The sequence below is a fragment of the Lupinus angustifolius genome, chromosome LG11, assembly GCF_001865875.1.
Source record: "Lupinus angustifolius cultivar Tanjil chromosome LG11, LupAngTanjil_v1.0, whole genome shotgun sequence".
NCBI classification, from domain to species: Eukaryota; Viridiplantae; Streptophyta; class Magnoliopsida; order Fabales; family Fabaceae; genus Lupinus; species Lupinus angustifolius.
Window position 1 is genome coordinate 33,360,497 of NC_032019.1, and position 15,189 is coordinate 33,375,685.

Sequence of the window (15,189 nt, forward strand, 5' to 3'; positions counted from 1 at the left end):
ACAAGAAACACGCGAGAGAGAAAGAGAGAGAGAAGGCTCAGTCACTGTTAGAGAGAGAGAAGAGTGTGACTGTAACGTGAATTTGAGAAAACTTCAAAAAAAAAAAAACTCTCTTATTTTCGTTGTCGTTTCAATCTCTAATTCGTCGTTTATTAATTTTGATTTTTCACTTCCAAAGAGAACATCGATTATGAACCGTTTAGGTACGAAAACCGATGTGTACGACGGTTTCACACGGTTAGGTGAAATCGACGTCGTTTGGGGGAATTTCCAGTTCCCGAACAACGAAATACGAATCCGCCACGTGTCCCCTAAGAGCGATCGTTGTCCACCACTCTCTGTTCTTCAAACCATTTCTCCGTTCTCCGTTCGATGCAAGCTCGAATCCTCTCTCCCTATTGAACAACCTCTTTTGTTAACCCTCCACGCCTCTTGCTTCCATGAATTGAAGGTCCTCATCTTTTTTATTTTATGTTTATTACTAATTTTCGTAAATCGCAATATTACGGCTGCAATTACAGTTATCGTGGAGTAAGTCATAGTGTTGTGGTCGCAACCACGTGTTTTAAATTGCAGTTGCGGGTTTTTTTATGACGTGGCAATTGCTGACTCATGCTGCTTACATTTTGAAACCCTTCAATTGCAATTGTTGGGAATAGATTTTCTGATGTGTTTTTTTGTTAGTGGTTCGGTAAACATATGGAGTTGCAATATTATGGTCGCAATCAAGTCAAAGTGTTAGGGTCGCACTCACTTGTTTTAAATTGCGGTTGCAGTTTTTTTGATGACGTGGCAATTGCTGACTGATGCTGCTTACATTTTGAAACACTTAAATTGTAGTTGTTGGGAATAGATTTTGTGATTTGGTTTTTTTGTTTGTGGTTCGGGGAACATACCGAGTTGCAATATTATGGTTGCAATGACAGTTATCGTCAAGTCAGTGTTATGGTTGCAATCACTTGTTCTAAATTGTGGTTGTGGTTTTTGATCACGTCGCAATTGGTGATTGATGCTGCTTACATTTTGAAACCCTTCAATTGTAGTCACATAGGTAGCTGCAATTGTTGGGAATAGATTTTCTGATGTGTTTTTTTTGTTAGTGGTTCAGGAAACATACGAAGTTGCAATATTATGGTCACAACTGTGATTTTAAACAAAAACCTTATTCTTGGTTTTTATGTCACTGTTTAACTGCAGTTCTTGTCTTTGATGACGTGGCAATTGCGAATGTGGCCTGCATTTTAAAACTGTTTTTGAAAACCTTCACAATTGCAGTTGTTGATGCCATCCCATTGTTGGGAATAGATCTTATCGAATCATATTTTTTATATGTGATTAAGTCTTAGAAGATGAGAGATAGATACAAAAGTTATAAAAGAAATTTTATGAATTTTGAGTGGGCCTACTAATAAATTGGTTTTGCGATTGTCTCACTTCACCTGATGGCTTAGCTTAAAAAATGAGATGATTTGTTCTTTAAATTGTGAATACTTTGGAAACTGCGAATGTAAATATTGTTACCACAATTGCGAAGAGCTTTCTCTCTTGATTTGAAAATACTGATTCGTAAATGAATCAAATCTGTAGTAGTAATTTCTGTGTTTCTTTTGGTAATTTAATTGGTTTGGATTTATATAAATTTGATTGATATGTTGTTTTAGATGGCTGTAGTGATTGTTGGGGATGAAGAGATTTATTTGGTGGCGATGCCTTAGGTTTTGAAGGTTTCTGCTGATGTGACCACAATTGCAGTTGCTGAGGCCTTCAAAACCTACCTATTGTGTATGCGGACTGTACTTTAAAACCGTCTTTGAAACCCTTCACCCTTGAAGGTTTCAATTGCGAAAACTTCGTGAACTGTAATATTATGACCAGAATTGCAAAAATCTGTTTCTTTTGATTTGAAAATAATGATTAGGAAATGAATTAAAAAAATTAATTTGTGTATTTTTATGGTAGCTTTTTTTCTGCATGGAATTTGATTAACTTGGTATGTTTTAGACGGCGGTGGCAATAATTGGGGATGAGGAAATTCACTTGGTGGCTATGCCGAGCAAGAGGAAGAAGTTCCCTTGCTTCTGGTGCTATTCAGTTCCGAAGGGACTGTACAATGCGTGCTTGGGGATGTTGAACATGAGGTGCCTTTCTATTGTGTTCGATTTGGATGAGACTCTCATTGTTGCCAACACTATGAAGTCATTCGAGGACAGGATTGACACCCTGCGCAATTGGCTTTTGCGTGAGACTGACCCCTTGAGAGTGCAAGGGATGTCTGCTGAGCTTAAGCGTTACCTGGAGGACCGATTGCTGCTGAAGCAATATACGGAGAGTGATTGCATAGTGGATAATGGAAAATTTTACAGGGCTCAGATGGAGGAGGTGCCTTTCTTGTCTAATAACCACGACAGAGTTGTTCGCCCTGTTCTAAGGATGCAAGAGAGAAACATAGTCCTTACTCGTATCAACCCTGAGGTTTATTATTAGACCCTGAAATCTTTCTTTTTGTTTCTTTAGCATTGTTATTTAATTTGTGATGTTTATGTGCAAAGGGTCTTGAGTTTGGAATTCTATAAAGTAAGATGCATAATTGATTGGTGTATTTGATGTATGGAAAAGCTTTATGCGTTTTTTTGTTAAGAATGCATCACATTGCTGAATGGGAAAGGGGGTGGAAACATTCAGTATTAATTGTTATGTTGATTAATTTCCCAGTGGCTGTTGGTTTTTGTGTGTTCTTGGCTCTCTTATATACTCTTATTTATGAATATATCCAACAAGGTTTGTTATGCCATTAATGAACTTTGGCAGATTTTTTGTTTTCAATGGAATCCCTAATATGAATAGTTGATTAGATGGAGGATATACCAATAAGTTAAATATAGAGGGAGGCCAAGAAAAATTGTAGGTGAAAAGTTAGAAAAGGACTTATGATCTAATAAAAGTAACCTTCTGAAGACTTGATTAATAACAGAACACAATGACGTTATTTGACCCATGTCCCATCTTGTGAGACAAGTCTTCTGTTGTTATGGAAACTGTTTTTTGTTTCTTATTTCAACAAATCAATTTTGTTTAGTTTTTTAGTAGTCTAGTATTTCCCTTTGCCTTCCTCCCATCCACTTCTCTCCATTTCCAGAGTAAAATGAGCACTATGTAGAACTTGTAGCATTTTTACTATTAACTGATTAAGCTTCGTATACAATGTAAGTTGCACTGAATTGGTGTGGTTTTGTTTGGAAGCTTTTTGATATGTGGGGTTTTTGAGTTTCACTACTTGTTTCTTCTCATAGATTCGTGATACTAGTGTGCTAGTGAGGTTACGACCTGCTTGGGAGGATTTAAGATGCTACTTAACTGCAAAAGGACGCAAACGGTTTGAAGTATATGTTTGCACTATGGCTGAAAGGGAATATGCTTTGGAAATATGGAGGCTTCTCGACCCAGGAGCGCATCTTATAGGTTCAAAACAAATCCTTGACCGTGTGATTTGTGTCAAATCAGGTACTGTTTTTATTAGGTTGTATGTGTTTTTACCTTCTCTGATGTTTTTCAAACACTTTTATATTTTTCATGTGAATTTGAAGTGAAGTTTTCTTGAAATATTATTAACATTGAAAAAATGACTTTCTATGAGATTTTGTAACAACTTCAAGTTGTATAAGAAGTTTGTTCTTCTTGCTAATCTGCTTTATTTTATTTTTGTAATAAAGTTTTGGCATCTTTACGAGAACCAATTATAGTGGTTGATTTCTTCTCGCTGATGTTATCCTTATCAACTTATTTGCAGGCTCCCGAAAATCTTTACTGAATGTTTTCCAAAATGGTATTTGCCATCCTAAAATGGCAATGGTGATTGATGACCGGTCAAATGTTTGGGAAGACAAGGACCAGCCCCGGGTTCATGTGGTTCCTGCCTTCACTCCTTATTATGCTCCTCAAGCAGAGGTACTGGTTTATGTATATTATTTCAAAACTATTTCTCTTTGTAAATATTCATGTTAGAGACTTGAATAATTTCTGTATTTCTTTATTAGACATCAAATGCTGTTCCAGTCCTTTGTGTAGCAAGAAATGTTGCGTGCAATGTCAGAGGTTGTTTTTTCAAGTAAGTTATATGATGAAGTTTAAGAGACTCAAATATTCCTACCCCGTATGGATTTAATTTATTATGCATTGTACTCAGAGAGTTTGATGAGAATTTATTACAAAGAGTTGCTGAAATCTTCTATGAAGATGAAATTGCAAGTTTACCTCATCCTCCGGATGTGAGCAACTACTTGATGTCTGAGGTAATGGATTGGAATATTTTTAATTCTTAATTCGCTAATGAACGATATGATAACTATCCATCTGTGATTATGTGCTATCATTTTTTTGTTGTGGTGCTCACATGCTCTAATATCTACAAGTTCACTGGATGGCAGGATGGTCCAAATGGTAGTACTAATGCCCCCACCAGTGAAGGAATGAATGCTGCAGAAGTTGAACGGAGGTTAAACCAACCTGTAAGTTTCCACGTATTTGTCTGTATTGCTTTTGGTCTCTGTTAAAGCAATGGAGTTGAAACTTCCTAGCAAATCTTGGTGGGTTATATATATCTATATGTTCTGCATGTAATGAGTGTTTGGGCTTGTAGTATTTTTATGTACATGGATCATATGTAGAATATAATCATTGTCCTTTGTTTCTGTACTTGTGTTATTATTTTCAGGATGATAAGTCATCTGTTGATTTAGTCACTCGACCCATGGCAAACAGTGTTGAGGTCAGACATGAAATTTCTCAGCCAACTGCTGGTATTAGTTCAAATGTCATTGGTCCTGGATCTTCAAAAACCCAGATTCTTTCTCAAAGTATGGAATGTTTAATGTTGTTAAGTTTTTTATATCATGGATGTGAAAATATATGTTGTCTTTTCGTGAATCATGATATCTTTCCCAACCTTGGTGTCAGAACCTGGTTTGCTAGGACCTCCTCTCAGGCATGATGGAAGCTCTATTGATCGTGATCATGACATGAAAAAGGGACTATTAGCTATGAGGCATGGTCCAGATATAAGAGGTCAAAGTTCAGCAGAACCCCCTCTTATATCGAGGCCACCCACTCAAGCATCACCATTAATGCAGCCAGTAGGAGGCTCATTGGCACAAGATGATATAAACAGCAAAGTTCAGACAAATAATCGGCCTTTTGCTTCTGTTAAAGAGTCTAATATAGTAAAGTCTGACAAGCATCTGGCTCAACAGAAATCGTTTTCACTCCCCAATGCTTTACCCCCACAAGTATCAATACCTAAAACTGAAGAGGTATGCAGATGAGCATTATGTTGTTTGTCATTTTATAAAATTGTCTGTCTTAAAAATATTGCTTATCTGCAGCCAACTTCTCTATGTGATTCGCGGAGGCAGAATCTCCCATTTAAATCTCAGCTATCAGGTATTGCATCTTACTTATTTTGTTAATACATCCTTTACGGGCTTTGTGTGAAGCTTTTGAATCTTATTTGATATTCTTATTTTCTATTATGAAATGTGCATAAATGGAATCATGGGGAGGGTTTGTTTATAGCTGCTAGCCTGCTAGAAAAGTTTTGCATGATTCTTTAATGGGTTTTGTATTGGAATAACTGTAGTTTAGATGTATCTTTTGCCTGAAAATACCAAGTGCTGAATCTTAAGCAGTATGGCATCCTAGTTTAGCCACTTGTTCTTGTACATTGATTTAAGCATTTTTCTACTCCTTTTCACCTTTTCACCTCCTTACTATGTATGTATACATTTTTGTATGTATATGCGTGTGGGTGTGGTTGGGTGTGGGGCCAGAATTGCACCTGAATCGCGTTGGAATCGTGCTGTATTGCACAAGTCATGTTTTACACCTGAATCATGTATTTGTGCCATATGAGACCCGTATATATTTTTTCTAATTTTTTTTATTAAAAAGAGGGAAAGTGCTGAGTTTGCCTCCAAGAAGCTCTACCTCAGAAAACCTAATTTTAATTTATTTATTTTTTCATTTTTTAATAAAAAGGAAAGTGCCACAGCCTTTTGTCTCTCCATTAAGAAATACAACCTTATTCCTATGGTTTCCCGTTCTATACCTCTCCCTCCATTACAGGCTAGTTGGCTCCAGTTTTCAAAACAGGGTTTTATCTGCTATCTATAATAATTACTGTTACCTGTGTTATGTTTATTGACTAAGCTTTTTGCAGAGGATGGGACTTCTCTGAATCATGCATCTTCTAATAGCAATGATTTTCAAAATGAAGCTGGAAAGTCAAACTTTTTACCCTCTCTGTCTATGGGAGTGCTGCAAGAAATTGCTAAGCGGTGTAGTTCTAAGGTACACATGGTTTCTGCACCTAAATTAACATTTGTTTCATTTTTTTCTTTTTCATTTTGCCATTTTCATGTTTTCCTTTCTGTAGGTTGAATTTAAGACCGTTGTAAGCACCAGCAAAGAGTTGCAGTTTTCAGTGGAGGTCAGTGAAAATTTATTTGTTGATGTCTTTGCATTAGCCATATGTATCTATTACATGTTTCATATTGCATCACTCTTGGCTTGTGCAGTATGAATTATGTTATACAGGATGCTTTACCTGAGTAGCATTTAAACCATGGAATTTGTCATATGGTATTCTGAATATTAATGAGCATCATAGTTAAGATTTTTTAAATCAGCATTTAGTAGGAATGTAGGATGTTTATGCTTTACATATTGGATTACATTTTTTTAAAGGTCATTACATAGTTTATTTTAGATGCTTGCAGATTTTGTAATTTAAGTATATGTTGTGGACTGTTTGACTATTATTCGATATTCATTTCGTAGTTTCCTTATAGTCTTTTTTTATACTATTAATGTGCACTTGTTTTCCTTAAAAATGTTACAACGGTAAAAAATTTGTTAGTTACTGTCAGGCATGCAATTCTTTTTTTGTATTCTATCCTTCTGATAATTATGTTCTCTTTAACATTGACAATTATGAAATACGACCCTATCATACTTATATTGCCACCTTTTGTTGCCATTTGTCCTTATATCTTGTTTCTTTGTTGTGTCTTTAACCTTTATTGACAATGTTGTTATCACATTTTTAGTTTAGGTCTCAAATTAGCTGAAGCTTAGGTTTGATCGTCTGTTTCTGTTGATTCATAACCTGTATTTGTAAAAATTTCTGATGTTCTGGTTTAGGTCATTTTCACTGGTGAGAGAATAGGTACTGGTATGGGTAAGTCAAGGAAGGATGCTCAGCAACAAGCTGCCGAGAATGCCCTTCGCAACTTAGCAGGTAAAAGCACTTCGTTCAAGCCAGTCATTAAATTATGTTCTTATTATAGACATATAGTACCTTTTTAACTTTTCCTTTCTTGTCACGAAGAAAAATTTCTTGGCATATAGGAATACACATAGTTTTGTCAAATGATTAAAATTGTTGCTGCATCTTGTGGGATATTAATGGTTGTTATAATTAGGACATAGAGTTTTCTTGCATGATGGTTGATTAATAGGACTAGTTTTTTGGGGTACTAATTCATTGTGCTAAATCGAACTTTTTGGCTTGTTCTTTATTGGAGCTATATTAAAATACTGAATGTGTTTTGGTATGTGGAATTACAGAGAAGTATGTTGCTCATGTGGAGCCTCAGTGTAGAGCTGTTGATAATGAGTTTGACAAGCTTTCTCTTGGGAATGAAAATGGTTTCGTGTGGGATGCAGTCAATCCAGAATCTAGTGAACTGCAAAGAAAAGATGAACCGCCTAAAGGAAGTGTTTCCGAGGTGGGGATTTATGATGTTTTCGGTAGTTGAGTTGACTTGTTTGTTTAAGGAAATAGGTGATGCTTGGATAAGGGGTATGTGGACTAGAAATCCCAGATGATGCCTAGTTGTTGTAATTGTGTAGCATCAATGTGAAGGCTAAATCACTGACCGGGGAGTGAGCCGGCTTCACGTCTGCTACTGTTGTCATAGACAGGCTTCTTAAATTCATGGTAAGAATCTGGTGGTCAGTCCCTGGTATCTACCCGTTGTCCAAGTATTCCCTCGGACCCTTGTATTCATTTCAGCCCTGCTGCTGTTGCATATTTCTAAATTATTATATCATTGTTGTTTTCCAGTTCATTTGTCTGAAATAATTGATAGTGGTACTGGACGGTTTTTGGTTAAACAAGGTCATTTGTAATTTAATTTATGGAAGTTCTAGGAGTTTCGTACTTGTCATTTAGTTATAATTATTTGTATTTATTAATTCACTATAATTTCCAGGCTTCAGTTGCAGAGACTAGGCTCAATGCACCTAATGCAGTTAATCTGCAAATGGAAAAGCGTATCATCTCCCCAAGGTAATTTTAGATAAGATTTATTGTTATTTACATGTTTTGTTCTGCTGAACTTTTCATCCTTGTCATGCACATTCAGTGTCAACTTCCCTGATTATTTTATTCCGCTTCCACTGTTCGTAAATTTCTTTAGTTTGTCATTGGATGCTGATTATTCATTTTCTGAGAACTGGATCTATATTTTATCCTTCATTGTTGTGTTATCATCTGTTACAACTTAGAAGGAATGCAACAAACACATCTTTTGTGTCAGATTGAAGTGAAACCTGAACTTGGTTTTAGGTGTCAGTTTTTGATTTAATAAGGATCTGTGCTTAGTTATCTTAGTTTTCGTTTCAGATTGTCTCATCAGCCTATTCCTAATAAACGATTGAAGGAATGAAAATGTTGGAAGATAAAGAAGAACTACCATGATTGGTGCAATGCAATTTGAGAATGGAACCATTTTGTGCTTAGTTCTCTTTGTTGTCATTTTTCATGAAATAGCTTATGTATAATCATTTTGAAGGCAAAAGGTCTTGCTCTATGTTATTTGCATATTTTTCTCTTTTGTAATCTTTAACATGTGCCAATGAACTCAATAGAAAAACAGTTTCTATATGAATTTTCTTTTTTCATACACCAAATGTAGTCACTGCGTTTCTTCTATAGAGCCTATAACTAGTTGAACAAAGGAAGCCATTGAAATCCCTTGTTGTTTTATATAGAAAATCTTTGCTGACAAAGTTATAATAAGATATGAAATGTCTAAAGATTTAAATTGAGAGTTAACATTTATACTTTTAAGTATCTTGTTTTTATACACAAAAATTAAAAAAAATGTTATAAATTATCAGTTGCCCAAAACCTTTCTCCAATTTCTTAATCAATATTGAAAAAGATATCATCTAATTAAAGTTCATCAAGTTAACAGCTTTAGAATAAAGTGGTAATCTCAAGTTACATCTCACATTTTAGTTTAAATATATCCGAAACCCTAAACTTGCCATCTTTAAATAAAACAGATTTTTCTGGTAAACTTTTTTCTTAGGGAATAATTGCCTCCGTGCATATATTTTGAACACCTTATGGTGCTGACTTAAGAATCAAAGAAATAAGGACTTTGAATTATTTTAATAAACTACATTTTTTCGTTTATTATGTATTTTCTGTATGAAGATTTATATACAGTTAATATATCATTTATTATCATTAATATTATTTTTTTGAAGAGTGGATGATTACAAAACATGAGTGGAAGATGTATAACACTCATATCATGGATGTATATATTTTTTCCCCTTCTTATTAGGGGAGATTTAATAAAAAAAATACATCTCTTTAAAGGAAAAAAGTACTAGACCTCATCATTCATACATCTTCCAATAGTAGCACTATTCTTAAAGGGCAAGATCATTTAATTATCAATTATCCAAACAGTTATAATCATGGTGTATTTTTGTTATGCAAAATTAAAGTGTAATAATAATAAAGAGAAGCATACTCAAAATCCACTTCATTGATAAACATGGATGATCATCATACATATGAAGTATCATACTTATTTTTCAAGGAAACAAAATCAACCAATCCTCTAGCAAGGGTAGGTGACACAAGAAATAAATAAACCAATCCTCTAGTTATTATATATATGTATGTAATATTTTTCTATATAAAAATACTTTTGCCATATATATATATGTTTATTTGATTTTTTGGTGTATTCTGGATCCATCTCTATGATCTTTCCTGATTCTTGATTGGTGCAACTTTTACATTGTGTTTGAGAAAATCAGTTTAAGGATTGTTTGCAGATTCTTCATTCATCTGAATCAGTTTCTGTGCAGTTATTATATGGTTTGCATTCTCTATGATCTCATCTAAGGAACCTATATTTTCTGCCATAATAAGAGATTTCTTCTTTGCATGATGAGTTTGGCTAAGTTTGGAATTTGAGTCAATATCAAGTTCCTCCTCATTTGAGTAACCTTGTTGATATTCTTGTATTAGTTTCTGAGATCCAGCATTGTCCCAATCCTCACAAATAGTTACTCTATCCATAGTTTCCCATGTGTGCAAAATTCTATCTGGACCTGGCTGCCAAATTATGTCACCACTTTTCCCTTTCAGTAGGAATTTGAATTGGATTGTCTTTCCAGCAGGTATATTCTGATTACATCAAGGAAAAATGTAACATTTAGATACTTTATTTTCATTCAATCCATGTTCAAAATATTAAAATGTGCACAAAAATACAACTACTGAACTTGTCGGTATGTGACTCGGAAGTCACATGTTCAAATTGTGAAATCAACCTCTTACAAATGTAAGATAAGTCCACCTATAAAAGTTTTGAATATAAACATAATTACGTTGTGAAACGATAGTAATTGTGTTGTGGCCTTTTATGAGTCGATTTCAGTTATTAAGGTCGATATATAGTGAAAGGTTTATAGGAATGTATTGTTGTATGTACTAAAGATTGAACTTACCATATGGGTGGTCCATATATGATCATCAGACCAGGACATTGGTAATGCATTTGAAGGGTTCCATGAACCCAACATAGGATCATCTCCAACTATAAGAAATTGTTCCCCAAACTCACAACTTTTTTGTAACTGAAATTTGACATGGATGTTCTTCAGTTCATCTGCAAAACAGATACAAGTGTTTTTTTAAATTTTTGAGCAGTGGAATATGCAAAAGAATATAGATCATAAAAAATGGTCAGAACCAACTTGTTTGTTCATCTTCAAGCTCTTCAGTGTCCCAGTCCATCTGCAAAACAAGATTGAATTTCATCAAATATGCGAAAACTTTATCGGAAATTGTTCAAATCATGAAAACAGTCTTCCCGCTTGTGGGATAAATCTGCGTACGTCTTCCCTCCTCATTCTGATTATATGGAACTTCGTACAATAGACCACTTTTTTTATGCGAAAACTTTGTAATACCCATTCTATATTATGTATATATGTTAGACAATCAAAACATTGGAAAAAAAACATAAAGAAGGATAAAATTGTTCTAATGTCTTTCTAGTTCTTAAGTTTTTAACCTGTTCTCTTTTACCTATCGAATAATTTAAACAAATCTCTATAGTTTAACTAAGTTTTCAATTAATGGGTACTGTATTTTGTAATAAAGTTCATGAAACATGTATCAACAACATGGTTTTATATATTATATTTAATTTACCATAATTGTCTAAAAAATATAATCAATGAGGCTGTGATTATAATCATAATGCTATTGTGACCAACACTGTAATGTTGTTGCAATCAAAGTTTAAGACATTAGTCAGCATCATAAAAAAAGACTAGTTTAAACATTAACCAATAAATTAATAAATACTCTAAACCTTTTAAAATAAAAATATCCAATTAAAAATTCAATAAATCTATATAGACCTAAGGATAGATTACAAAAAACAAAGTAAAAATAATGTACCCAAGTTTCAGATTGCATAGCATGAATTGGGTAAATGCCCTTGTTTTGTACAAGTTTCAGGAACTGAAAGTTGCACCCTTTTTTCTCAAGTGAGGAGAAACAAATTTTGGGTGTATGAGAAGCAAATGCAGCACCTCTATGAACATAAGATCCTAAACCCATAACAATGGCCTTAGAACAAGAGCTAGTGAGGGCTTCCATCACTGCCTGAGAAGTATAGTAAATTTGATCAGAGACACACAGAAAAAGACACAGTTGTTGTTAGTTTCTTAACTAGGATTTTTGTTTAATACTAGAAAGGAATGAAAATACAAAATATAAGTGAAAGTGAATGGTTTTTAGAGTTAAAGTAGGTTTCCTTTTATAGGTGTTGTTATGGAGTGAGAGAAGTTTATGGTATTATTACAATGGATCTAATTGCACGTGGCATGTTGAAATGAATTGCTAAGACTACATATTGCTTATTATTCGACGTGAGAATCTCTACACTCAACTAATTGCTGGTTTTGCTGTGAGTGAGTGGTGCATGCATGTGGCTTTAGGACTCTTCTTTCTGAGTTTCTCATCATCAATTTCCTTTAATACCATTTCTTTGGGTGAGCAAAAATATATATGATTGTTATATTTATGCACTAATACTTACTAGCCGAAAACTAGTTGAACCAAGTTGAATCATAGTTCAGATCAATAAAGATTGGTCTGCTCGAAACTCAACTCGAGTTCTATACAAGTAATGTTTTTAGCTTGAGTTTGGCTTGATTAAAGACTTATAGTTTGCGAACTGTTCGACTCAATTTAAATTAATTAATTGACTCAAATAAATAATTCTTTTTAAAATAAATATTGTTTATATATATATATATAAATATATAAATATAACTTTGTTTATATATTAATAACAATAAATATAAAAAATAATGTATGAATCACAATAATATAAAAATTAGTTTATATATAGGGAACTACTCACATGAGAATAATACGCTATTGTGAGAAATGAGAACACTTAGTATGAACCACTAGATTTTGATCGAATGATTAAAATTAAAAGATACATGCTCATGACTATCATGTGATCAATAACTAACTTTTAATCCTAACCATCAATAATTGTTTGTAAGACCTAGATCTATTGTTCTCACAAATTTTATATGAGAACTTTTCTCACTTGAGTAGCTCATATATATATATCGAGCTAACTCATGAACCTAACGAGTTGAACTGTGTCCAATTCAAGTTCCGCTCGTTTATTTAACGAGCTCAAATTCGACTCGTTTGGTTCATGAACCAAGTTTTCGAGCTAAACAACGAATTAAGTTTCAAACGAATACCAAGTTGGTTCGGTTCATTGTTAGTCCTATTAATAATGTAAAGATTTATACACATACAATATATCATCCAACAATATATGATATTTATTCATTAATAGTGTTATACCTATGATATTTGTTAGGGGTGAGCATGGGCCGACTTGAGACGAGTTAAGGCTTGTTCCTTATTCGACCCTAAATGTTGGTTGTGTCATTTTGAACCCGAGCCTAGACACGAAGCTAATTTGACCCTAAATATTGATCATGTCAGCCTTTAAACCGGAACTCAACCCTAGGTCGGAATAAGTATTATGCATACTCATTGTAGATAAAGTCTTCTCAATGTTAGTTATTATTATGAATATGTGATTTGACATATAAAATAATATATGTATATGTTATTAATCATGTAAAAAATAGAGAATCAATGATACTTTCGACCAAAAAAATGTTATTACTCCATACACAATTGAATAAAGACACATACAAACATGATGACTGAGTTACCATAGAACGGGTTGGGACAGGTCATGCTTGGTCCATACCCGGTCCTAATATTGACTATAAGAAGTTTTGGGTCACACATGTAATATTTATGTGTGTTCAGGTTCATTATTTTAAGTAGCCAATTTAAAGTGATCTAATTATTTAAGGTATATGACTATAGACATAATTGTCATGAAAATTATTTTGTAGATACCTAAAGTCTTATTTCTATTTTATGATGGACAAAACTGAAATAAGAAAATCAAGTAGCATCAGCCTTCATTGAAGGGTATGCAATTCTTATAAATAAGGAGTTATGGTCCCCAATTATAGACATCATAACATGAACCACAATATGCATGCAAAACAAAATTCTCTTCATCTCATTAGAGGAGAAACTAAGGCTAATAGTGGTCTACAATTGGAAGGCCAAAGAACCCACATGTTCTACTATGAACAAGAATTTGCATACAAGGACCAAAGATATTAAGTTTATGTATACATGAGCATAAAAGATGATATAAAGTTCATTTACCATATTCTTTATGAATATATTAAGGTATATTTCCGCTCTACTAGTTTTATATACATATATATATATATATATATATATATTCTAGAGGATTTGTCACGATTGATTTGGCTATATGATGATAATATAATTCATGATCTTTAGTATATATTTTATATCTTTAAGTATAAAGTCTCCCACAGCATTACAGTCTCTATCTTATAGAATTTTCCTACATTGACCACATCTAAATTTTGAACATTGAACTCGGTCCTAGACCTGATGAGATCCAACCATATTTGGACACGATCATGGTTAGGCCATACCGGGTGATCATGAATGGAGGTATTGGAATGACAATATAAAACGCTTTTACACTGTGATGTATATATATTTTTTTGAGAATAAAGTATTTCCTCATTCGATAAGGTAATTTATCTCCTCCTGCTAGTAAAATAAAAGTATGACATGCGTACTATATTTTGTTTAGTTTTAGAAATATTTTTGTAGAAAATAATTAAATAGAACACATGTCATACTTTAACTGATGCGATGAGATAACTTATCTCTTTTACCAAAAGATGATACTTTATTGTCATATTTTTTATTTATATTGTAATGATAAAAAATAAAGTGTATAAGTTTTATGCAAATATGCTAATATATGGTGGTGGGTGATTTCAGTGCAAAATAACCTTTAAAATGATAGTTATGTATTGACCCTTAATTATTTTATTTCTCTTATTTTATCTTATAACACGTGACCTTTGCACTGTGGATACCCTCAATTATTTTATTTCTCTTATTTTATTGAAGATGTTATCTAACCTAGCTTTCTCATACACATGCAATCTTTGACATGTGATAATTTCTTTTTGAAAGTAGAATATATAATTATTAATAATATAAAGAAAAGAAGAACCTCTTTAACAACCACCAATAGACCTTAAAAAGTAAATAATGTGAGATGGGTTAGAAATTCATAATTTTTAATTAAGGTGTGCATCATATATTTAATAAAATTATACCAGTTATTTATTTTTGGTTATAAAATAAGTGTGTTAGAAATTTATAATTAAGGTGAACATCATATATTTGATACAATGATA

The 15,189-nt window shown here is 33.2% G+C and overlaps 2 protein-coding genes across 5 annotated transcripts; one reads left to right on the forward strand and one right to left on the reverse strand.

Annotated features, from left to right (window-relative positions):
* On the forward strand, positions 1–8,736 carry LOC109360868 (RNA polymerase II C-terminal domain phosphatase-like 2). Of its 4 annotated transcripts, XR_002109229.1 has the most exons (17): positions 1–451; positions 2,002–2,472; positions 3,291–3,501; positions 3,788–3,945; positions 4,035–4,105; positions 4,184–4,289; positions 4,410–4,505; positions 4,712–4,853; positions 4,954–5,306; positions 5,379–5,436; positions 6,212–6,342; positions 6,428–6,481; positions 7,195–7,291; positions 7,621–7,781; positions 7,906–7,993; positions 8,268–8,344; positions 8,681–8,720. XR_002109229.1 is itself a non-coding variant. In XM_019606048.1 (16 exons), exons 1-16 carry the CDS (start codon positions 191–193, stop codon positions 8,721–8,723), a joined length of 2,490 nt encoding a protein of 829 aa, XP_019461593.1. In that variant the 5' UTR covers positions 1–190; the 3' UTR covers positions 8,724–8,736. The 4 variants fall into 4 exon arrangements, 2 of the variants coding, with proteins under 2 accessions (XP_019461593.1, XP_019461594.1); XR_002109228.1 differs by having other exon boundaries at positions 7,621–7,993; XM_019606048.1 differs by lacking the exon at positions 7,906–7,993 and having other exon boundaries at positions 8,681–8,736.
* LOC109360869 lies at positions 9,810–12,094 on the reverse strand. The gene is made up of 4 exons (XM_019606051.1): positions 11,774–12,094; positions 11,062–11,101; positions 10,813–10,973; positions 9,810–10,489 (listed from the first exon to the last, which is right to left on the reverse strand). Exons 1-4 carry the CDS (start codon positions 11,972–11,974, stop codon positions 10,118–10,120), a joined length of 774 nt encoding a protein of 257 aa, XP_019461596.1. The 5' UTR covers positions 11,975–12,094; the 3' UTR covers positions 9,810–10,117.